We start from the raw sequence: 26,135 nt of genomic DNA, 5'->3' as shown, positions 1-26,135 counted from the left end.
GTAATAGTTACCTCCAACCTAGGAAAAAGTCTCTGGCTGTCTACTCTATCTACACCTCAGGTCATTTTGTACACGTATATCAAGTCACCCCTCATCCTTTGTCTTTCTAAAGAGAAATACTGTAGCGCTCTCAACCTTTCCTCCATTCCAGGCAACATCCTGGTAAATCTCCTCTGCATCTTTTCCAAAGTTTCCACATCTTTCCTGTAATGAGGTAACCAGAACTGGGCACGATACTCCTGATGTGGCCGAACAAGGCTCTTGTATAGCTGGAGCATAACTTCATGCCTCTTGATCTCAATCCCTCTATTAATAAAAGCTAACACACCATATGCCTTAACAACTCTATCCACTTGGGTGGCCACTTTTCAGGGTTAAACTCCATCTGCCACTTCTCAGCCCTGCTCCACATCCTATCAATGTCCCTTTGTAACCTAGAACAGCCCTCCACATTGTCCACGTGACCCACCTTTGCACTTTCCACGCCTTCATCCAAATCATTTACAAAAATCACAAATAGATGAGGACCCAGAACAGATCCTTGTGGGTACACCACTCATAACTGAGCACCATGTTGAATATTTTCCATCCACCACCACCCTTTGTCTTCTAAGGGTCAGCCAATTCTGAAACCAATCTGCCACATTCCCCCCTATCCCATGCCTCCTTACTTTCTGCATGAGCCTACCATGGGGAACCTTATCAAACGTCTTACTTAAATCCATGTATACCACATCCATTGCTCACCTTCATCCACATGCTTGGTCACCTCTTCAAAGAATTCAATAAGGTTTGAGAGGCATGATCTACAAACCCATGCTGACTATCGCCAATCAAACTGTGCCTTTCCAAGTGGTCATAAATCTCAGAGCCCTTTCCAATAATCTGCCCACGGACATATGGCGAACTGGCTTGTAATTTCTGAGGTTATCTCTGTTCCCTTTTTCCAATCTTCCGGCACTATACCCATGGACAGCGAGGACGAAAAGATCATTGCCAAAGGCCCTGGGATCTTGACCCTCGCTTCCCAAAGAATCCTCAGATAAATCCCATCAGGGCGGGGATGGGGACATCTATCTTCAACTTCCTCAGAATTCCCAGCACATCTTTACTAACATCAACCTCCTCTAGCCTACCTGCCTGTTTCACAATGCCCTCCTCTACAACTAGGTCCCCCTCAGTTGTGAATACTGAAGAAAAGTATTCATTAAGGACCTCTCCTTACTCTTTAGGCTCTGTGCACAAGTTCCTTTTACAATCCTTGATCGGCCCTACCCTTTCTCTGATCATTCTCTTGTTCTGCACATACATGTAAAAAGCCTATCCACCAAGGTTTTCCCATACTCCCTTATAGCCCTTTCTTCAGCTCCCTCCTGGATAACTTGTATCCCTCTGGAGCCTTTTATGTTCCTCTTTTCCTAAATCTGACATAAGCCTCCTTCTTCCTCTTAGCCAGTCATGGCTCCCTCACTCAACATCATCTGTGCCTGCTAGGGACAAACGTATCATACACATGCAGTATGCATTCCTTAAACAATCTCTACATTTCTGTGGTGCTTTTTGCTGACAGCATCTGTTCCCAACTTATGTTATCCAGTTCTCGCCTTCCTGAATTGCAAACATCCTTCTCCAAATTGTAACCTTTACCCTGCCATACGTACCTATCTTTATCCATGACTGTTTCCTTTATGATAGAGTTATGATTGCTACCAACAAAATGCTCTCCTACCAACGAACACCTGGGCCAGTTCGTTGCCAAGCACCAAATTCGTGGCCTCTCCTCGTGTTGGTCTATCTACATGCTGTGTCAGGAATTCTTCCTGAATGCACTGGACAAAATCTGCTCCATCTAAACTATTACAATTAAAATGTTTCCAATCAATATTTGGAAAGTTGAAGTCACCCATGACTACAACCCTGTGCCTTCTGCAGCTTTCCAGTATCTGCTTTCCACTCTGCTCCTCTACCTCTCTGCAACTTTTAGGGGGTCTGTAAAAAAATTTTTAAAAATCTCAAAAGGGTCTTTAAAAAATACCCGAAGTGACTGCTCCTGTCTTGTTCCTGACCTTAACCCAAAATGACTCTGTAGACATATCATTCTCGAACTGCCTTTCAGTAGCTGCCATACTCGGCTTGACTAGCAATGCCACTCCCCCACCTCTTTTTTCCAACCTCCCTATCTCTTAAAGCATCTAAATCCCAGAACATCCAACAACCATTCCCCTCTCCGAGTTACCCAAGTTTCTGTAATGGCCACAACATCGCAGTTCCAAATACCGACCCATGTTCTAAGTTCATCTGTTTTATTTTGGATACTTCTAGCATTGAAGTATACACACTTCAAACCATGTCTGTGTCTGCAATTACGCTCCATCGGCCGCATTTCTTTACAAACCACCTTGTTCCCTGCTGTGTCTGCCGGAAGACCAAATACCTCATCCTCTGAATCATAAATCCGGTTCCCCACCCCCTGACAATCTCGTTTAAACCATCCCGTACTGTTCTAGCAAACCTCCCTCCCAGGATATTTTTTCTCTTCCGGTTCACGTGCAACCCATCCTTACCGTGCAGCTCTCACGTTCCCCAGAATGTGCTCCAATTATCTACACAATGGAAGCCCTTCCTCCTATACCAGCCCTGTAGCCATGTGTTTAGTTGCACTATCTCCCTATTTCTTACCTTGTTATCACATGGCACTGGTGGTAATCCAGAGATAACTACCCTCTTTGTCCTGAGCTTCAGCTTCCAACCTAACTCCCTGAACTCATTTTTCACATTCTCCATCTTTTTTCTCCCTATGTCATTGGTACTGATGTGTACCATGACTGCTAGTTGCTCACCCTCCCCCTTCAGGATCTTGAAAACATGATCCACCTCATCACGGACCCTGGCACCCAGGAGGCAACATAGCATCGTTTCATCTAGTTTGCGTCTACAGAACCGCCTGTCTGTGCCTCTTACTATTGAATCCCCCACTACAACTGCTCTCCTATTCTCCCACCTTTCCCTCTGCCACAGGGTCAGGCTCAGTGCCGGAGACCTGTACGCTATGGCCTTCCTGTGGTAGGTCATCCCCCACAACAGTACCCAAAATGGTATACTGTTGAGGGGAACGGCCACAGGGGTGTCTTGCACTGTCTATTCCCTTTCTCCTTCTTGACAGTCACCCAGCTACCTTTTTGCTGTACCGCTAGATTCAGCTTTATTCTGTTTTATTCGGCATCTAGATAGACTTTACTTCTAAATGTAACTTGTATCACATCAACAGGTCCTGACTAAAATGAATACGAGATACAGTCAGCCCATTCACATAAATATTACAGAGTTTGAATAATAAACAATTGCCTTCCAATTTGCAGTCGACAGGCGGCGTGCAAATTATCAATGAGCTGGTGAATCTCAGATTTAGTTCCTGGAGATGTTTTTAATTAATCTGTTCAGACAAGTTACGAGACACATCTGCAAGTAGCAGGTGGGTCTTGAGTTCAGATCTTTTGGCCCAGAGGTAGGGATGCTACCAGAGGGCCTCAAGACCCCCAAAGATTAGGTTTCTAAACTGTGCTAAATTAATTCAGCCTGGGAACCACAACTGTGTTTGCAGGTGTACAACAATGGTCTTACTATTCCGGAGGGAGAAACTGGCTCAGATCCTGTTTGTTCTGTATGTGTACTGATGCCTGCTGGAAATACTGACTCATTGTTAAAGGGACACTTGCTCTCAGTCTCGATGCCCTGTGAGCCACATAGTTTACAGACATTGCCCATACACGTACACACACATGTAATATGGTCAACATAAGCCTTCCAACAACACTAGTGCAATCATTCCACAACATGAGTCAGAGCTCGCAAAGAAATAAGGCAGTCTTGCACGAGAACACTGTGATCAGATGCAAGTATACCCCTGGGGCTCTATGCTAAAGTGGAAGAAGGCACAAAGGATAACAAAACTAGCTCTTAACCATCAGAACAGGCTTAGAAGCATCATTTTGGAGAAGCAGAGGAGAATTTCATTCAACTGAAGTTTAAAAAGCTTTTGTATTAAGTATTGGATTTATTAGTTATGATATTCTAAGACAGAAAATAAACAAAACTGGAACTATTGGACAAGAACATATATGCAAAATACACAAGTTCAGTTAGAAACAAGGATATTTGTGTTTCTTTCCACCCAATTGCACTTTCAGGTGGACGGTCAAAGCTAGTTTTGCATTGCTGATTTCTCAACTGACAGGAAGCATGTTTTTACTTCTGTACTCTTCTCACTTTTATGAGATAGCACCATGTTCAAATTCAATTCCAACCGGAAGGGGAGCAGGGATTGAATGCTCAGCATTTGAGCAAAATGCCAGGTGTCACACAAGCTTGGCTGAATGCTGTTTTTCTTAATGCTTCACAATGTAACTGCTAAAATGGCAAATCGCACTGGACAATGCGTTTTGGCGTTTAGGCTGTGATCAATTTCCAGAAGCCCTTCCAATAGATGTAGATACAGTGGGGGAAACTGGTTCGAACACCACCACAAATTTAAACTAAATACATCAAGTTCTAAGTTAATCTCCACAATGGTGCCAAGAAATTATAACTGATTGTTATAAATACCCATTTGGATCACTAATCATCTTTACAGAAGACTTTATCTGGTACGTGTGACATGCGACTCCAGAACCAAATGGCACTCTCTTATTTGCACTCTGAAATGGTCTACCCAGCCACTCAATTTAAGGGTGGGTAGTAAATGCTAGCTCACTGACACCCACATACCACGAATGAGTTTAAAAAAGTGTTAGCGAGAAAGTTCAAGTTCCCAGGGCACGATGTGATAAAAAGAAATTATTCTTGCATCCTGCTCAAACATCTTCTCTTAATTAACATCACAAATACATCGCTGGGGCATTAATTTCATCGCTTTGTGTGAGAATTTGATGTAATTGGTGGACAAGCTTCCTTACATAACAACAGAGCCCACTTCACTTCTTGTGGTGCTGTCAGAATATCCTGCAAGTTAATACAAGGTTGATGCTTGCACAGCACATTCACTGGAATAAAATCTATCAAAGTTCTTCACAGGGACATTAGAGCCAGAAAGCAGGTACCTGACTAGGCCATTCAGCAATTGAAGCCTGCTCTAACATTCAATATGATCATGACTGATCATCCAACTCAGCACCCTGTTACTGATTTCTCCCCGTGTCCTTTAATCCCCTTATCCGTAAGAACTGTATCCAATTCAGTCTTGAAAACATTCAATGCTTTGGTCTCAACTGCTTTCTGAGGCAGAGGTCTACAACCTCGCCACTCTGAAAGAAGAAACGTCTCCTCATCAGAGTCCTAAATGACCTACTGTGTCCTCTAAATCTGTGATTTTAAAAGATAGTGTAACAATGAACTACAAAGAGATATGAAATGAAAGGGGAAAAATGGTAGGGTTTAGGAAGCATATTAAAGAGAGACAAGCAAGGCAGAGGGTTGCAAGAAAGAAATTCCAGAACTTGAGTCCAGGCTGGGTTGTTTCACTGATATTGGGAACTGCAGATGCTGCAGAATCCAAGATAACAAAGTGTGGAGCTGGATGAACACAGCAGGCCAAGCAGCATCTCAGGAGCACAAAAGCTGACGTTTTGGGCCGAGACCCTTCATCAGAGAAGGGAATGGGGAGAGGGAACTGGAATAAATAGGGAGGGAGGGGAGACGGACCGAAGATGGAGAGAAGATAAGTGGAGAGGAGAGTATAGGTGGGGAGATAGGGAGGGGAAGATGGACAGGTCAAGGAGGCGGGATAAGGTGGTAGGTAGGGAATGGAGGTGCGGCTTGAGGTGGGAGGAAGGGATGGGGGGGAGGGTACGAGCTGGGCTGGTTTTGTAATGCAGTGGGGGGAGGGGGGGGGAAGAACTGGGCTGGTTTTGGGATGCAGTGGGGGAAAGGGAGATTTTGAAGCTTGTGAAGTCCACATTGATACCATTGGGCTGCAGGGTTCCCAAGCGGAATATGACTTGCTGTCCTTGCAACCTTCAGGTGGCATCACTGTGGCACTGCAGGAGGCCCATGATGGACATGTCGTCTGAGGAATGGGAGAGGGAGTTAAAATGGTTCGCGACTGGGAGATGTAGTTGTTTGTTGCGAACCGAGTGGAGGTGTTCTGCAAAGTGGTCCCCAAGCCTTCACTGTTGCCTTGTAAGACCCCTGGAAATCTCTTCTGAACAGCACTTTGGGCATAGCCACACCAAAAGATATTGAATTAAGGATGTAGATCAAACCACCTTCAAGGAAAATTAGGTCAGGCAAAAAACACTGGCCAAATGAATGATACTTACACCTTGTGAAAGCATGAACAAAAGGATAACTGAATATATGGTGGTCGATGATGAACTACTTATGATTTGCAACACCCAACTGCTAATATCAGTGTTTGTGCAATTGAAGATTACAGAGATGGGTGGTTGGGGAATTGATGGCAGACTAGGTTTGTTCTGAAAATGAGGAATGAGAATTTAAAAATCAAGACAGTTTGACAGAATAAAGTCATGCTAGTGAACATAGGGATGATTGGAGAACAGGACTTGCAGTGAACTGAGAAAAAGGTGTGCACAACCTCATTTACAAACTACAATATGAGATGAAGTTATTTCTTTAGAAGCTGCAGTGTTTGATTCTACATAATTTACCTTGCTGTGGTCATGTTACTGGTTATTAGCATTGGTGGAAATTCAGACTTAGTTCTTTTAAAGCAAATTGTTCAAAACTGCGTCTGACCATTTTTATTTCTTTTTAAAAATAAGCCAGCTTGACAACTTTGTTGCAAGCCAGTCTCCCTCCCCACACCCTGTTTTGGTCTGCTGACACCTGTATAACACAGTTGCCTTACAGAAGTCGATGTACCTGCGAAGTAAAATTTTTCAAGAAATAAACTTCTATAAATAGCAAAAATTACACACTGAAATAAAGTTCAAATTGAATTTTCAATTTTTTTTTATATATTGTTTATTGAAATAAAAATCAATTCTCGGAGCTCATAGGTAAAAGAAAGATTTTAAAACTCAACCTCATTACCATAAGCAATAATGTGATAATTCCAAATTTCTGTTCAATCTAGGTCTAAAGCACTGAGATAAAGAAACAACTATTCCTAATGAACATATTGCTCTGTTTATCTCAAAGGGATGGGTCCATAAATGCTAGACTTCAATGGAGCTTACATTATATGGTAAAGAAATTAGATCACAGGTGGTGTTACACAGGGGGTAAAAATCGGACATTTTTATCATTATGATCTATTTCAAATCCAACAACTGACCAACACAAATGTTGGGTGTTGGAATAAGTGGTGAGGAGATATACTTTGATTCCATCAAAAGAAACCTATAGACACATTCGAAGAAATAATGAAATGTATATGCTTAATGTATATAGGATTGATAATGGATCCCTCCAAGTGTACCAGGGGAAAAAACTATTCAGCAAAAGTTGAGGGTTTTGAGGCTGGAGTCTTAATGTTAAATATTGAAAATTAGAAGAGTAAGATTGAATGGGCAAGTTGGGTAACATTTTCAAAAAGTACATTTCATAATAAACTAAATTAATATAAATGTTTAAATTTAAACAAAAATATATCAAAGCTTTCCAAACAGACATTTTAGGCTTCATTAACTTCTGTCTGCAGTAATTTCCTAGTTAGTTCCCTACTTTGATTTATACATTCTTCAACTTCTCAGTTGTGCTTTGCTGAATTTTATTTGAGAGAATCAAGAAAACTGTGAAGAAAGAATATGGAACTTTTTGCAACCATTGTAGGGTCTGTGTGTTATACACAAGGTTTAACACATAACATTGATATTAAAGGATAGGGCAACTTACTTCCATTTAATGTTTTCATGCCATCACAGTATCCTATAGTGATTCACAGCCAACAAAATACTGAAATACAGGAACTGCAGCACTCAACTAGCATTCAGCAAGCTCTATCAGCTATGCGATAATGTCTAGATAATCTGATCTTGGTGACAAAGGCAAAAATATCAATCAGGATGCTAGGAACACTACTTTCGGTTTTCCATCCAGACAGGGTCACAGGAACTTTTAACTTCTGCTAGACCTGGCATTGGTTTAACACTTCAGCTGAAAGTGAACAAAGCACCAAACAACACTACTTTATTGAAAACTATACATGGCTATCAAGACAGAACTGCAGTCCAGAGACAATGGGAACTGCAGATGCTGGAGAATTCAGGCCAAATTGGCTCCCACCTTTTGGGGACAAAGAGGAAAACCAGGGAGATATGAATCGGTTTTTGGGCTGACCTTCGTTCTGTATGTAGATGCATCCCTTACACAGGGTAAAAGGTGGGAAGTTCATAGCACAAAAAATGTAATAACTCATCGTGCTTGTAAGTAAGTTTAGAGGAATTAGAAGTAAAACGAACAGAAAACTTCATATTGATCATGAAAAATATGATCAAAGTGCAATACTCCCAAAACAAGTGGATTTCGCGCAGCATTGTTTCACGAGGTAATGTGCGACAAATGAGATAGCTGCCATTATATTTAAATTGAGGTTTCTAAAATATTAAATAAAATACAAGATATAATAGCAAACTGATATCAAGTAACCTTGCAGCTGTTGGTTTTTAATAAATACATACATTGAAGGAAGAAAAATCTGCTGTCTCTATCAGGCCCGGCTTGTGTTTCCTGTCCTGTGCCAACATAGTTGACTCTTCCATTTCCCTCTCACGTTACACAACTGGCAACTTCGCATCAAACTCTCATGGATACCATGGGTAACAAAAGCAAGCACTGCAAATTAATTTTTTTTACATAAAAAGATGCATTTGTGGTATTTTGTGGTTTCAGTGTAATAACAGAGTGTTTGCACAATATCTTCACTGATGACTGGGACTTTATGATCAGCTACAGAATCCTTTGTGATGGTTTGTGCATCCAGGAAGTAAATTATTAGCTAAAAACACAATTTAAAGTAGAAGTGTGAGCAGCAGCAATCATATAAAAGTAAATTAAACTATTTTACTTAAAGTCAGCAGAAATGTATAAAAACTTCCATTATAAGTTTAAACTAGTTTAAAAATTAATAATGAGTGAACCAACGTCTCTATACAATTAACTTGCGACATAATTTGCATGGACGAGGTTGGTGAGTAAGAAAGTTTTCAGGGAGAAGCAATTGTTAGGTAGGTGCCAAAGAGAAAGAAGAAGAAGGAAGATGACAGGTAAATGCAACGTAGGTGCCCAAAGCATTGGAAGAGGTTTGGAGCAGACGGACGATTTCCCTTATGAAAATCTCAGCTCTCATTTCCAAAATACACAGGATTTGCATTAGAAATGTCTGATCATAATTAATGTCACTATTTGTTCAGACAGCACGGGCTGATAATGGTTCTGTTGCCATTTGCATATTTTTGCTGTTTTCTTATACCAATAACAGACAGTAAAAGGTGAATGTTCCTTCACTGGCTCACCCTTGCCCTCTTTGACCTGTCTGTCTCCCCCCACCTATCTTCTCCTTTACCCAGCTTCCATCCGCATGCCCCTCTCCCCCTATTTATTTCAGAATCCCCTCCCCCATTTCTGAAGAAGGGTCTGGACCTGAAACTTCAGCTTTCCTGCTCCTCTCATGCTGCTTGGCCTGCTGTGTTCATCCAGCTCTACACCTTGTTATCTCAGATTCTTCAGCATCTGCAGTTCCTATTATCTCTAGCTAAAGCATAGTACTGTCCAATTTTCTGGCAAGAACATTTGTTTAGTAAGAAACAGTTTATGTTCAAGTCAGGCAATGAATCGCCTTGCTAGAACAAAGCTGTCATTCTTATTTTCGAGGTACAAAAGCACATTTCTTAGTGTTAGGAGCTAGTGTAAACATTCAGTAAATCCTCCATGGACATTCCTGTAAATCTTCTCTATTAAGTCCATATTACTACATAATTGTTATTAAAAATTACATTCCACAATTAGAAACTCACTGAAACACTGGAGTTAGGTTTAGAAGTTATGAAGGCATCGCTGTATGTGTCATTTTAAAGATTAGTCTTTTAATTACAGGAGCTTCATTTGTAGTACAGTTTAAATGAAAACAAAATATATACACACATCCTACAGTTTAAGGGTCACCAGACTGATATTTAATTCAACTGAGAAATAAATACTATTTTGCCTTACTGCCATGTATGGTCGACATCCTGCATCTCTTGTTTTGGCAATAGAGTCTACTAGTTGTCCACTAATACCAAAATCACAGAGTTTAATATTGTCATTCCTGTCCATAAGAATATTGGAAGGTTTGATATCTGTAAAATTTAAAACAAGTCATTGGATATAATGCAATAAGATCAATATCTTTTACAAAGAACATCAGACTTTGTATAAAAAATGATAGGGATTAAAATCTTTCTTGGCAAGAATGAAGAAAACAGAAAAAAAGTCAATTATTCAAAGACGCAGCTGATGAGGGCAACAAATATTATCTAACACGCTTTTAATAGCAATACAAAGTTCATAAGTGGTTGATTAAATGTGATATCCTATAAAAGTTCTGCAGATAAAATTTATAATCTGACATATTACAGGCATATATATAAATCAGTCATTTTGAATCCATGCACTGTGCTAAATTATCTAATCTCATGACTACTCAATTAGAACTTTTTCTCTTTCTGCTAACTTGGTAAATATTTTGATTTAAATCATCAACTCATGCACATTGGAGATTGAGTTCACAGACTCCAGTGGGCAACAAGGCAGAAGAGACATTCATCAATAAATATTAGCACAACATCCTTAAAATTTCCACTTTTTCCAACATACTCATCATTTCAAAGTATATGCATTTTTGCAAGAGCTATTTTTGTTGGAGCTGTTAAAGTTGCCTTAACTAGACTGTTCCAACTGCTTCCAGAAATGATTGGAATGATAGATGTATTAGGAATCTTGTATGTTTGTCATTGTTACATAATCAGTATATGGGCCAGAATGCACAGCTGCAGTCCACTTTGTCTACATTGAATGGTAGATCTGGTCTGACACCAATCAATCCTCTCCAGCTCTAAGACAATTTTTAAAAAAACAATTTGTTTTGTTTGTTGATGACAAGTCCAAATTTTAGTAATTAATGTTTGGTGAAATTAATTTATTTCTATTTATCGGAACAGTAGTTAATTTATGCACTGGTTCCACTATTTACCACCTAAAAAGACAATAAAAAGACATGTCAAATCCTTCCATGGTGTAACATATCACGTTTGCATGCTTTGATAATTGCTGAAAAAATAACTAAATTTCGATATGGAAATATTTATTTTCCTTAAAACACTAGGACTCTTACCTCGGTGAATTATTTTCAAGTTTTCTTTTAAGTAGTTAAGTGCTTTCACAGTCTGGAAAAGAATAGTTACAATGTTAGCCTTATGCAAACCAGTTAGAGGAACTCCAGTAAATCAAATCACTGGACATACAAATTCATGAGGCAGAACTTCAAGATAGTGGAGAAAGCCCACAAGTAATTTGATTTGCCAATAAACGGTGTTTTAAAAAAAACCGAAAACAGAGATGCAATAATTGTGAAAAATATTAAGTTTCAATTTGTTCACACCCAACAGCCTGACCTTGCAAAGAAAAAGGCATTGAAAAAGATTACATTAGTGCTCGAAAAGTGCAGGAATGTGTGTGTGCTTGGAGTACTTTCTTTGGATGAGATCACCACGTCATCAATACAACCCAACATATTTTCCATAATATCATACTGTACTGCAAAATCATGGAACATCTCTGTGACCTTGCAACTTCAGCGAGAGAATGAGACACGTGTGCAGGCAGGTATTCTTCCAATTCTTCAAGGTCATCATGGTAAGAATCTTCCTTTTTGTTTGTAGATATATTTGCTCACTTCCATGATTCGTGCCTCAAAAATGGTCATCCAGAGTAGCGCCTGCATTGTCAGTGTTCTGACATTCACAAAGGAAAATGGCTTCTTAGGCTTTCACATCGGAAGAAGTGGCAACTAGTTGGTACCATCCACGTTACTGCAACCATGGCAAGTGACATGTTCCAATTTTACATTTAAATATTAAATATTAAACAGCTGATATCTTTAAGTGCTAAACATGTCTCTTGGTGACGTGGGCAAGGCCACTTACAGCCATTGCTGCTGGTTTGCCTGGATTTTGTGCTACATTATGACCTAACTCCATCATGATTGGTTGGCAAAGTTATATGATAAGCATAAATGTTTGGTTATGTGGGTTACCTCTCAAGACCTTCAACCCATTGCTGGCATCCTTATTAAATTTCCTATTCTACTGGCAGGAATGGCTGACCACTTTGCCACAATTGGGGGTTTTTGGATATCTACATTTGAAGCATTGTGATTTCATTGTATATTCAGGTTGAAAAATTCAGCTGCAATGAATATGAACTTGAACACTCCCGGGTCGATTGGAACATTAAAGATGGAGGCAAAGGATTCAATTTTCAACTGGTTTCAACAAAGCCATTATGTCAAAATAAGCAATTTATGTTTTTCTAGAGTGTCTTTAGAAGTATTTTAAAAATCACATTACCTTCCTTAAAACACCTAACTTTTTTTGGAAAAGACAATTAAGCATTCTCTAAATTACACAAATCAGTATGACCACCAGAGCATTAATACTTAACTGGAAACTCACCATAGCTATTGATGAAAAAGTAATTTATTTGTTGCATCATGTTTCAAAATAGCTTCAAATTTCCCAGTCTTTCAAATGATATATATTTTGTGTAAGATTGAATATAAGCATATATTACTTAACTATAGTAAAATACTTTATGATGTTGACATAATACAGCTTATCAATAAAATGCATCATTTGCAAATGAGATGGCATGAATTAAAAACATGGAAATGAATTTTAGTCAAAAATATTCATCTCATACGTAAGTGAATATATGGAAAAATCTCACCAAGAACGTGACAATGATGAAAATTTTTAACCTCCGCATAAATATAGGGCAAGCTCTATAACGCTGAACTAAAGTCAGATACCTAACTTCAGCAAAATAAAGTTACTCAATGAGCAGTAAAAGCTTTTGTACTAAAACTGTGTGTAAACAAAGTAGCATGGAGAATCTGATAATCAAGTAATCCTATCATACTATTCCTCATGTTGAAGGTATTACATTTTTGAACCATAAATCTGAATAGTGAATCGAAGGATCAACTGGATACTCACATTTTGGTCTAACAAATGCCACACTTAAAGGCAGTCTTAAAAACTCTTCCTAAGACAGGCTTGAAAAGATGTAACACTTTCATTTAACAATTTCATGTAGAAATGGATCAAAATTTGCACAGCAATTTCACTAGTGCTGGCAGAAGATAGTAGCGTAGTGATTATGTCACTGGACTAGCAATCTAGAGGACCAGATACATTGTGGGGAAATGGATTTAAATCCCACTATAGCAACTGGTGAAAATTGAATTTTATTAATAAAGATCGGGACCCAAAACCCAGGAACAGAAACAATGCCAAGGAATCTATTTTTATCTTAAAAATCTTTTTCATTAATGAAGTTCTTCAAGGAAGCAACTCTGCATCTACTAGGTCTCGCAGCAATTTAGAGGACTCTCAAAAACTCTTTGAAATGGCTTAGGAAGTCACTCAGTTACAAGGGCAATTAGGATAGGCAAAACTGCAACACCAAATTCCATGACAGAATGAAGAAAAAAAAGTTAGTGCAAGCAAGTTGGACTGCCTCAGGCCTAATCAGATAATAACTGAGCATGATATCACTTGGAAAGTGGATGAGTTTGCTATTTAATTAAGTCTATGGAAATACATGTAAGTTTTTTTGGTTTAGTTCACAATTACAGTTGAAAGATGTTATGAACATTTTAGTACCCTTGGTCCACTGCAAAGCTCAGAGGCAGACTATTTTCCAGAAAACTAAGAGTTAGACAGATACCCAATAAGCAGTGAAATTAGTTTCCTATAAATTGTTGTAGTCATGTTATAATTCATTATGGAACACTGACTACACATTTAAAATTACTCCTTTCGTAACCTGTATTAAAACACGCAGCAAGTTACTTACAGCTAATGTGATTTTGCCTAAGATCTCTTCTGGGATAACATCATCTAATGCACCGTATACATATTTATAGAATTTGTCAAACGAGGTAGACATGAGCTCCATGCATATCCAACAATCACCCTGATGAAAACAGAATTAAGAATCAATGTTAAGATACAAATGCTATTTTGGGCACAAGACTAGTCTTTTTTTTTAAATTCATGAAAGAGATACAAAACATTACCACAGAACTGCAGGATATTAAACTCGTCAAACACATGCCGAAACTTGAGTATAACATAGCAGCCTCTTAAGGAAGAAATTGAATATGGCAGTGTGTGTCTAGGCCTGCTACTTCATGAACTGGGGTGAAAGTCTTGAGTTTGTTAATATTACTAGCAGAAGCAATTAGAATAGTCAAATAATTGAAGTTCAACATTGACTGGTCTAACATTTTTTAAGAACCTGGCTCACGTACATGAATTACAATGATTTTCACATAAACAGTCTTGCAGCACTGGTTGGTGAATTAGTTCTCCATTCTATTGCCCACTGCTTATTTCATATTGCTCTCAAACTGGAGAGAAAGGAATACTGTTCAGTCATGCTTAAATGCAGATTTATTGTTAGGAGAGCAGCTGAACGCTGGCAATCTCCCCTCCCTGCCTCTTTACAACTAAGAAATGTACATTCAACCTGCAAACTTTTGAAACTTAAAACAAATCATTTTGGAACCAATTTCAGCTGCAAAACAACCAATGCGTGGAAATAAGTATTGTACAGATGCAGGTTTACAATAAGTAGCCAGGTTTTCAAACGGTTAGGATTCCGATACCTGTTTAATGTAATGCTTATACTGTACTTATGTAAATTTTAATCTTAAAAATAAATTAGTATGATTTCTATATCGAGATATTTTGCATCAGGAGACCGTCACATCACTTAGAATCCGTCGTGTTATTTTCACACCCTTGTAATTGCACTGAAATATTCATGTATTCCAACTTAACCTTGAACCCCCAAACCCCCACCTTTTCTCCCCCTGAACCTGCTTCAATGCGCTAATGTCACATATCTAATAGATCTTATGAGAAGTATGAACTTGATCTTCTCCTTTTCAAGAGGCGGATAGATTTGAAACATTCTTTTTATTGGCTTGCAATTCAGGCATAAAATAGGAGGACAATTAATCACATTGAACGCTCCTTTTTTGTTTAAAACTTTAATCTGTCATGACTCTAAACAGGTTATAAACGACATTCTATACAGTCTTTGCATTTACTGTACTTGAAATTCAGCTTGAACGTTAATTAAATTGGACCACATATACCTGAGAACTGATGGATAGACTCACACTTTGTAGGTTTAAGTTGGTGAAGTAACTTGTTCATTTATCTCACCTCTCTGAAGAGCGCTCCATAAAATTGAACAATATATGGACAATCACTACTCCTCATTACAACATCTAGATCCATCAAAAGCTGTTTTTGTTCCTTTTCATCGACCGTTGATCGAATTCGCTGAAAGATGACAATATTATACATTACAAGAGTTTTGTTACTTATTTTTTAAGCAGTTTCCAAATGCGTTTTGCTCACAATAAAATTGAACATGATGGACTTTAGTTTCTATCATTTAAATTCATATTGTTCGGCTAGAATTAAGTTTAGTGAGAAAAATCAATACTTGCAATACTTTTCCAAACTTTACCACCAACTCATACTGATGTTTCGAACATATAGAATTTTATTCATCCTAAAATTAATACACAAAAATGGTAAACATTAAATGCATTAATTTTTGCATTCAATTCAGCTATTTCAAAATAATGTATAACCTGTGCCTAAAAAGCACAGTTGTTGATCTTGCTCAATTGGAAAATTGTTATAGGCTGACTTAAATATCCTTTGAAGTAACATTCTCCTTCACTGTTTCAGAAGCAAGGTAGTCAATGAAAAATAAATTTGAGCTAAACAGATGAAACAGCATTTACGGTTTCACCTATTTGGGTAGTATAACACAAATATCTCCTGAACATCTTAAAACAAAACTTCTACATGTGTTCAAAAACAAGCCAGTTCACACCATTTGTCCTACCTCTAAACACGAAGGAAAAGTGCTCGCATGAGAAAAGTCCCAGCCTACCCATGCACCTCACCTTCCAGTCCCAGCAACATCCTGGCAAATCTTTTCTTAGCCCTCTCCAATCTAATAATAATCTTTCCTATAGCAGGGCAACCAGAACAATACACAGTTCTCCAAAAGTGACCCGACCAAAGTCCTGTACAACATCATGACAGGCCAACTCCAAACTGTATGGTCTGAGACATGAAGGCAAGCATACCAAAAGTCTTCTTACTCGCCCTGCTCACCTGTAACACAACTTCCAAAAAGAACTGTGTCCCTGAACCCCGAGGTTTCTGTTCAACCAAACTGACCAGGGCCCTAACATTGACTATACAAGTCCTGCCCTTGTTTGTTTTACCAAAATGCAATATCTTGCATTTACCCACATTTAATACCATCTACCACTCTTCAGCATACTGGCCTAATTGATCAAGATTCCTTTGTAACCTTAAGGACTCTGAAAAAGTACTATGAGAAACTTGCTAAATCTTGAATTGATAGTTGCTAATAAATCCAGCAAAAGACTCTTTACTCAGATTGGAAAGAATCTAATTCATGTTACCACATGGATTGATTGAGGTGAATAATAGATGCCTTAAGGGAAAGTTAAACTAAGGACATGGAGAAACATGCATGTTTAGATATGCCGGATGAATTAGGGTGAGACAAGACTTGTCTCCATCTACTAGTTTTAGCAGATCCAAATAATTTTACCCTCAGCCTGCAAAACCTAGTGGTACAAGTATGTCTTGAACGATGAAAACGGCACGAAATACAAATTGGCATGTGTTACAAGACAGCGTGCTTAATAAGCATACAAATAATAAATCATTTCTTTTAATTAAAAAAGTGCACTGGTAGTGTCCCTATCTCTGAGCCACGATGTTCAGGTTCAAGTTCCACCTGCTTAACAGTGCATAATAATATTTTTGAATAATGATTATAAAAACAGTTTAAATACATTTTTAAAAAAAAAAATCAGCCCCGAGAGGGCTCTTGTTGCAAACTGGTAGCATCCCTCCCTCTCAAACTAGAGACCGAGGCTCAGGTTTCACCTGCTTCAGAGATGTGTCATGATATTTTGAACAAGTTGATTAAGTGGGGGAAGAAAACAAAATTTTTTAAAAATGACTCCAGTGACATTGGTCAGGAACAGGTTCTCGTGGTGCAATGTTACCATCCACACCTCTGCACCATTAACCCAGGCGCCAGGCTTCAAGTCCCACCTGCTCCAGAAGTGTGTATCATAACATTTCTGAACAAGTTGATTGAAAAAAAACAAAAGAAAACAAAGCAGATTCAATTCCCCCCAAGTTCATTTTGATTTAGCTCCTTCCTGCTCTCCCTGCACCATCCCACTTCACTTTTGATGTTTCAGTGCCAATAATGGGCCTTGCTGGTAAAGATTTCATTGGTTACTGAAGTGTTTTATTGGTAGTGGTTCATGTTTAACAAAGGAGAAAAACCAAAAAAAAAATCAGAAGTCGTGATTTTGGTGGTAGGAAAGCTGCTCAATTGGTGTGCTAATACTTACAGTCAATGTCAGAGACATACAGCATGGAAACAGACCCTTTGGTCCAACATGTCCATGCCGACCAGATATCCTATATAAAACTAGTCCAATTTGCCAGCATTTGGCCAATATTCCTCGAAACCCTTCTTATTCATATAACCATCCAGATGCCTTTTAAATATTGTAATTGTACCAGCCTAAACCAGTTCCTCCAGCAGTTCATTCGATACTTGCATCAACCTCTGCACGAAAAAGTTGCCCCTTGGGTCCCTTTTATACCTTTCCTCTCTCATCTTAAACCTATGCCCTCTACTTTGGACTCCCCAAACCCAGGTAAAGACCTTGTCTATTCACCCTATCCATGCCCCTCATGATTTTGTAAACCTCTAAGATCACCTCTCAGCCACCGACGCTTCAGGGAAAATAGCCCGAGCTAATTCAGCATCTCCCTATAGCTCAAACTCCAACCTTGGCAACATTCTTTTAAATGTTTACTGAACTTTCTACTTCCATAACATCTAGATAGAAAGTAAAAAAAACCGGTGGCGGGGGGCGGTGGGGGGTGGTGGGAGAGATGGAGGAGGAGGAAGAAGGTTTGATGACATAGTGGCACTATTGCTAGACTACTGGCCCAAAAGGCACAAGTGACAGTCTGTAGACCTGAGTTTTAATGCTGTGATTTCAATTCAAAAAAGTAACCAGACCGAGAAAAGGGTTCTCGTGACACATTGACAGCATCCCTGAGGCCAAAGACCCAGGTTCAGGTTCAGGTTCAGGTTCAGGTCCCAGAGGTGAGAGATAAACATTACATGAGGATAGCAAATGTGGTTCCCCTGTTCAAGAAGGGGAGTAGAGACAACCCTGGTAATTATAGACCAGTGAGCCTTACCTCAGTTGTTGGTAAAGTGTTGGAAAAGGTTATAAGGGATGGGATTTATAATCATCTAGAAAAGAATAAATTGATTAGGGATAGTCAGCATGGTTTTGTGAAGGGAACGTCGTGCCTCAAAAGCCTTATTGAGTTCTCTGAGAAGGTGACCAAACAGGTAGATGAGAGTAAACCGGTTGATGTGGTGTATATGGATTTCAGCAAGGCATTCGATAAGGTTCCCCACAGTAGGCTATTGTACAAAATGCAAAGGAATGGGATTGTGGGAGATATAGCAGTTTGGATTGGAAATTGGCTTGCTGAAAGAAGACAGAGGGTGGTAGTTGATGGGAAATGTCCATCCTGGAGACCAGTTACGAGTGGTGTACCGCAAGGGTCGGTGTTGGGTCCACTGCTGTTTGTCATTTTTATAAATGACCTGGATGAGGGTGTAGAAGGATGGGTTAGTAAATTTGCAGACGACACTAAGGTCGGTGGAGTTGTGGATAGTGACGAAGGATGCTGTAGGTTGCACGTGTGAGGTGATGCACTTTGGTAGGAGTAACCGGGCTAATGTTAAGATTCTTGGTAGTGTAGGTGAGCAGAGAGATTTCGGTGTCCATGTACACAGATCCTTGAAAGTTGCCACCCAGGTTGACAGGGCTGTTAAGGCGGCATACAGCGTTGTAGCTTTTATTAATAGAGGGATCGAGTTCCGGAACCAAGAGGTTATGCTGCAGCTGTACAAAACTCTGGTGCGGCCGCACTTGGAGTATTGTGTACAGCTCTGGTCACCGCATTATAAGAAGGATGTGGAAGCTTTGGAAAGGGTGCAGAGGAGATTTACTAGGATGTTGCCTGGTATGGAGGGAAGGTCTTACGAGGAAAGGCTGAGGGACTTGAAGCTGTTTTCGTTAGAGAGAAGAAGGTTGAGAGCTGACTTAATTGAGACATATAAAATAATCAGAGGGCTAGATAGGGTGGATAGGGAGATCCTTTTTCCTAGGATGGTGACGGTGAGCATGAGGGGGCATAGCTTTAAATTGAGGGGTGAAAGATATAGGACAGATGTCAGAGGTAGTTTCTTCATTCAGTAGGAGGGGAACGGAACGCTTTGCCCGCAACGGTAGTAGATTCGCCAACCTTAAGTACATTTAAGTCATCACTGGACAAGCATATGGACGTACATGGAGGAGTGTAGGTTAGATGGGCTCCAGATCGGTATGACAGGTCAGCACAACATCGAGGTCCGAAGGGCCTGTACTGTGCTGTAATGTTCTATGTTCTATTTAATCAATCTGTTCAGCAAAGTAAATCCAGGAACAGGCTTTTGTGATGCAGTGGTAATGTCCTTACCTCAGAGCCAGGAGGCCTGTGTTCAAGTCCTACCTGCTCCAGACATGTGCCACAACATGTCTGCCACGGTAATTGAAAACAAGAATAAAGCAGACACTGAGTGGTGAGAAATCCATTGGGTGTAAGAGCATTTCTGGATGTATACAGGAAAAAAGCGGACTCAGTATGGTCTGCAGAACAGTCTATCCTGGACTGGGATTAGCCTACATATGGATTCAACAGTAAACATAATAAACTATGTTCCTTACTAGTTGAATTTTGTTTTGTTAAGCAAAAGGTATTAGGGGATGGGCAGGTACAGATCAGCAATGATCTCACTGATTGGTAGTACAGGATCGAGAGACTGAATGGTCTATTCCTGTTGCTATGTTCTTACATTCCTAAATTTCAAGAACAGAATCAAGAACTCAAATGATATTTTTAAAAGTATGTTAAATGCCTCTTCTTCACTATGACCATAAAAGGTCCAAATCAAGGGTAATCTTCCTAGATAAGCATGTGCTTATTTTAATGGCTTTCAAGATTCAAAAGGAGCTTAAGGTGTTTCAACCCAGTCCTTGTGCAGGCAGATCCAAGATGTCACCCTTAAATTAGCAGATGGTCAAACCTACCAGAATTACGACAATAATTATTAATGTAGGAACTTTCAAAGTTAGGCTGCTGCAGTAGAGATGCTATACTGAAATGAATGTAACTAAATATTAAGTGATTAGGACAAAGCAGAAACATGCACTCACAAACTAGCTGTAGCAGAGAAAAATCTGGAAATTTAACACTCATGGCCCAGAAATAGCACTGCTAATCACCAGAGCCATAAAATGAAAATAATATGGAAACTAAAATCATGTCATAGCCTTGTGCTGCAAGTTAAAGTTCCTATTCATCTTTAAGATACATGTCAAAAAAAGTTTTTGCACAGAACTTAGTGACCAGTTTTTGTAATTGCTTACTTTCACAGCCATAACCTGTCCACTTGGGTTGTGGATCATTTTGTTCACAGAACCATAGGCTCCACGTCCTATTTCCCCAAGGTCCTTCAGATCATCTGCTGTGAAGTCATACAACTGTTCTGGAGAGATTTTCAATTTCCCTGAAGACTCAATGCTGTGAGTTCGCAGCCTTTCTCTGTAACAGGATTTTAAGAATGACCATTAGAATTAGAAAAACGGCATTTTAAATCACAGTTACACTCCAAATCACAGTGTATTTGTGATCTTAACTGTGATTGCAGTTATTAAAGCATTAGTTTGATATATTCCCCTATTTGCCTGCCAAGATCAGCCATGGTAGCAGTTAGAAACCCGGGTCACAGACATACGACATCTTTGCCACTAGTCCAGAAGATACTAGCTCATTTAGATTTCAGTTTCCCAGACAGATGTCTACAGCTACCTCTAATCAATGGCACCCCAACAGAGTTGGCTACTGCATTAAGCAGCCATTATGATTTGATGTCAACCAAAGGTGCTCTTCTCAACAGCAGAAACACTGCACCCTCATTTCTAATGGGATGGATGCAGGCTGCAATCTTTGAGATGACTTAAGAATTCAAAATTGAAACTTTTAAATTTTGCGTTGCTTCCTATCCCATTTATACATGAGGCATTCAGTGTAATTGCTTGAGAGCACTCTAAGTTAGGAATACACTTCAGAGGGAATAATTACAAAATTCAAATCGGTTGAAATGTAACTTTTCAGCAATATTGGTAAAAAGAAGTTGCCATCATCGTCCAACTATCTCTGCCATTATCGTTTACTTGTCTAATGGAGAGGCGATTTCTAAATGTCTAGGTAAGCAGACAGACTTAGCAGTCAACTGATTTCTACTGCAATACAACCAAATTTGAATTTCACACGTGCATTTTGGCATTGTCGACAGCATTCTATTAGTATTCGCAAAAATCATGATTTGAATCAGTTCTGTCACATTGCCCAAAGTAATCTCTTTGTGAAAGAACAAATTTAAATATTCACACATTGATGTTCCACTTCCCACCCGCAGTTATAAATACAACCCGAGTTATGAAAACTGAGTATGAATGTACATGCTATTTGATAAATAGCTCATCGAGATGGAGGACTGTGTTCACATTTTTTTTAAATCTCGAAATAAGCAATTAGTGTGCCAGCATCATTCATATACATAATTGATTATTTAACGGTTAGAATTTTAGAAATTGCATGTCCTTCAAACAATGTCACAAAGACCATGTTTGATGATACAGTACTTTGCACATTACATGAAAAAGTCCTTCCAACGAAGGTCAAATTGTAACCACAAAATGTAATTCGCTTTCATTATTCAATTTTCTGTCAACAGGTATCAAATGGAATGCCTTGTAGGAGTCGACAGAATCTACCATTTTTAAGGCTGAAACCACCTGTTTTGCTGCAACGTAAAAACCCATTGGAAAAGTTAAAAATAATGCAAGATTTTGCTCTCAGCATTGCAAATGGCAACATCAAACCTATTAATCAACCTCCAAAAACACAACTAAATTCAACCTGAAACATTATCACACTGCGCACAGAATTACTTAAATTCTAATCACTACCAGTTATTTTAAGTAAATGCAATAACAATTGAGACCATTTTAAACAATTCCAAACCAAAGTTACATATTAAAATTGTCTGGGATATTTCTGCCATTGATCTAGTTCTCTCAAATAAAAATGCAAACTATGGCTATCAAGTTCAGTAATTAAATTTGTTAATGTTTATGTTTACTGGGGAAACTTCCAATTGTCAGCACCAACTGTAGCCCAAAGTCAAGTCTTTTTCTATGTGAAAGCTGCAAGAAAGCTGCAACAAATACTGTGAATTAAACACAGTATTTCTGATGATTCAATAATTTATACTTCTTTTCAAATAGGTGCAATAACTGAAGTGTTTTCACAAAGCAAAACAAAATTTCCTTTCTTTAACTCCATACTCCTACATAAGACACTGTTGGACTATACCCAAGGCATCAGTCAACGCTGCTGGAACCTCTTCATCAAAAAGATTTTCATGCAGCTGTCAAAACTTAGCATACAAAGCTGATCTTTCACACCTCCCAAAATAGCTACAGCTCTACTTTACTACTTTAATGGGTGCCTCAACAGTGCTATTGCATCAGGATTGAACTTCCACATTAAGATACGCACTGCGCATGTCAAAAAGAGCAACTCTCTTACAAAGTTTAGGGAAGGGAATGCGCACCAATTTAGCCATGTCTAGGCCCAAAACATCGGCTTTCCTGCTCCTATGATGCTGCTTGGTCTGCTGTGTTCGTCCAGCTCTACACATTGTCATCCCTTTTTATACAAAGCTATTTTGGTCAGGTTTTAAAGGAGTTTTGAATTTATTAATAAAAAGGTACACAAAAGTTTGATAAGAAGATTGCTCGATGCAACACAGTGCAAATAAAATCCATGTTTAACAAGGCATTCCAATTATGTTTTCCTAAAAATTACATTGTAGAACACAATTTTTCAAAGGATTCAACCTTAAGTAGTTACTGTTTTTAATAAGCTTTAAATCATTTAACATTCTGTGCTAAACATAATCAGTAATGGATTTCACAGGTACAAAGATTCAAATAAAGGCATTTTTACAAAGTTTAATAGGAGTAAACCCAAACAAGCAAAGAATTATATTTGGGCTAGGATACTTCCTTAGAAGCTTAAGACCCAGACCTCACACAGCATCCAAATTTGGCACTCAAGCTAACAAACATGTATGTGACCTGATTATTTGGATTACTGTCCAATTTCTCATCATTCTTGCCACCATGACATGCTGTACTTCCACCAGCACCACTGCGCCCCCCCACCCCCCTAGTTTTTGAGTTCTGAGGAAGGGTCACTGGACCCAAAACAATAACTGTTTTCTCCTCCATAGATGCTGCCAGGCCTGTCGTGCTTTTCCAGCAACTTTGTTTTTGTTCCTGATTTACAGCATCCGCAGTTCTTTGGGTTTTTACACATTATTGGATGTTGGAATTATAAAGTGGAACTCAAATCCACAGCGCTGATTTTGTTGACCTCAGCAAACGAACTCTTCTCCATCATAAAAAGCATTTTGAGATACGGCCCAACCTTCCAGTGTCTCAGAGTTTAGGAGGATAAAATAGATGGCGCCCATCCTAGTGAGACACAGAATCAATGTAGCAGATGTAGTTAATAATGGAAACTGTTTCCAAATTGCTCTTACCGACAATGACCAAACCTACAAGTTCTTTATATTGGTGTCCATTTCATTCATACATTCAAAGTTATGAGTTTTTTGTCTTATCTTGTTGTAATCTGTTAAAACTGGAACAAATGTGTCATATTCAAGATTTTGATTTGAAGTAAGCTTTACTTCAATTTGAAAGGATCTTGCATTTGTTTGATTTTCTGGATTTCACCACCTTGGTTGATTTCTTTGGCATTCTGAAATTGACTAGAAATTCAAAATACGGACAACTGCACAGGCATACGCATGCTTGCTAAAAACTTACATCTGTATACACTCCTCCCTTAAATATACATGGTAACTAACCAGTTTTCATAATTTCAACTAGTTTTCTATTTTTAATGTTACGACTGTTTTGGTGCAACTGAAAGGACCAAGGTAACATGCAAACATGGCAAAGTCAACCAATGTGTGTTGAAAGATGACATAAAACAGCTTCAGAAGTAAGTAGTCGGACAGGATGGAGATTAACATGACTAGCCCGCAGACGGTGCACTGGGCAGGAAGTTCAGAGAGTAAGCGGTATTGGGCAACTGGAACATCTGTTTTTTCATGTTTCAGCAGCAATTAACTCTCAAGTCGTCCTCTGGAGGATGCCAAGTGAGAAACAAGGTTAAGCTATTGGTTTATCTAAAGATGCATTCAGGCCCGCAATCGTGGCAAGGAAGTAGGTGTGCCAAGTGGCAGAGAAAGGTTGAGGTAGAGACTTGGTTCAACTGAGGACCCACTTGGAAAAAGAAAGGAAACCTGACTATAGGAGAGAGCACTGAGAAGAAAATAAATTTTAGAAGTTTACAAGTTACAGACCGAGGTTCAGAGCTGCAGTCGAAATGTGCATACAAGAAAATAAGAGTTGGCAACCACTCAACCCACTGAATCTGATCCTTTCAACTTCCAATACCGTTTTCCTTACATTAATCCCCCACATTCCTTACTTAATATCTTTAAATTGTATCTTCAACGTAACTATATTTGGCTTTAACACTCCATGACCAAGCATCCATAGATCTCCAGGGTAGAGAATCCTAAAGTTTTTACCTGCAGCTCATTTCCTGGTTTGCAAAGTCATGGCATGGCTCAAGGTTTCTCTTCAGCTGAAACTGGTATTTTCAATATACAGGCTTGAAATTTGATTTCAACAAAGGAACTCTTACTGTACCTTTCACTCTGTACATTTCAACCAAATGTTGATTAAATTATTAACTTATTTACTGAATTTATCAATCCTAGATAAATAACCACTTTGGTTTGTCCGGGTAAACACGTTTATTGTCTTACTCATGATAGTGATAGTCCTTTGGAGATATTAGGAACTACAGATGCTGGAGAATCTGAGGTAACAAGGTGTAGAGCTGGAAGAACACAGCAAGCCAAGCAGCACCAGAGGAGCAGGAAGGCTGACGTTTTGGGCCTAGACCCTTCTTCAGAAAAGGAAGGAGGGTCTCGGCCCAAAACATTAGCATTCCTGCTCAGCCTGCTGTGTTCATCCAGCCTTACACTCTGGTGATTGTCCTTTCTCTGGTTTAGACATGAAATGAATAAAATTGGCAACATTGCATTTAGAACTTGACTTGGACAATTTTCAACTCCTTGCCTTTGATTGGCAATATTTCAATGGGAGGCAGTATTCAACTGCTCCCATTTCCAAAATAGTGGGTGTGGTTGCAGGAACAGAGGAAAACAAACTTCAATCAGAATTAAGTTGGGAGAAAAAGGAATAAATTGAAACTTGACGAAATAAAGATTAAACAGATGTATTTTTTGATTTTTTAAAAATCTAACTTTTTGAAAATTTAGACAATAAAGATACATCTGAAGTTTAATCTGAAAATGCTACATGTTTCATTGCAATAACTAAATACAAGCAAATTCTGGGAGTCTAGAAAACAGCACCCTGCCTTGTCAACAACCCAAAAACACAGGTTGTAGTCATCTGTCCATGCATAAAAAGGTGCCTTTAACAGATCCAATAATTAGAATATTAGAGCAAACTATTA

The 26,135-nt window shown here is 38.9% G+C and overlaps 1 protein-coding gene across 4 annotated transcripts in view; it reads right to left on the bottom strand.

Annotated features, from left to right (window-relative positions):
- The window catches only part of map2k4a (mitogen-activated protein kinase kinase 4a), a 135,308-nt gene that overhangs the window by 34,191 nt on the left and 74,982 nt on the right, over positions 1–26,135 (bottom strand). For all 4 annotated transcript variants that reach the window (XM_048554942.2, XM_048554943.2, XM_048554944.2 and 1 more), the window contains 5 exons: positions 20,870–21,044; positions 15,456–15,575; positions 14,077–14,196; positions 11,333–11,384; positions 10,171–10,298 (listed from right to left, as the gene is read on the bottom strand). In XM_048554942.2, coding sequence (XP_048410899.1) covers positions 10,171–10,298; positions 11,333–11,384; positions 14,077–14,196; positions 15,456–15,575; positions 20,870–21,044 — 595 coding nt within the window. The remainder of the gene's footprint in view (positions 1–10,170; positions 10,299–11,332; positions 11,385–14,076; positions 14,197–15,455; positions 15,576–20,869; positions 21,045–26,135) is intronic.

Source organism: Stegostoma tigrinum, chromosome 22 (assembly GCF_030684315.1).
Source record: "Stegostoma tigrinum isolate sSteTig4 chromosome 22, sSteTig4.hap1, whole genome shotgun sequence".
Lineage (NCBI taxonomy): Eukaryota > Metazoa > Chordata > Chondrichthyes > Orectolobiformes > Stegostomatidae > Stegostoma > Stegostoma tigrinum.
The sequence above is the reverse complement of the archived record's forward strand: the minus strand, read 5'-3'. Positions and strand labels throughout refer to the sequence as shown.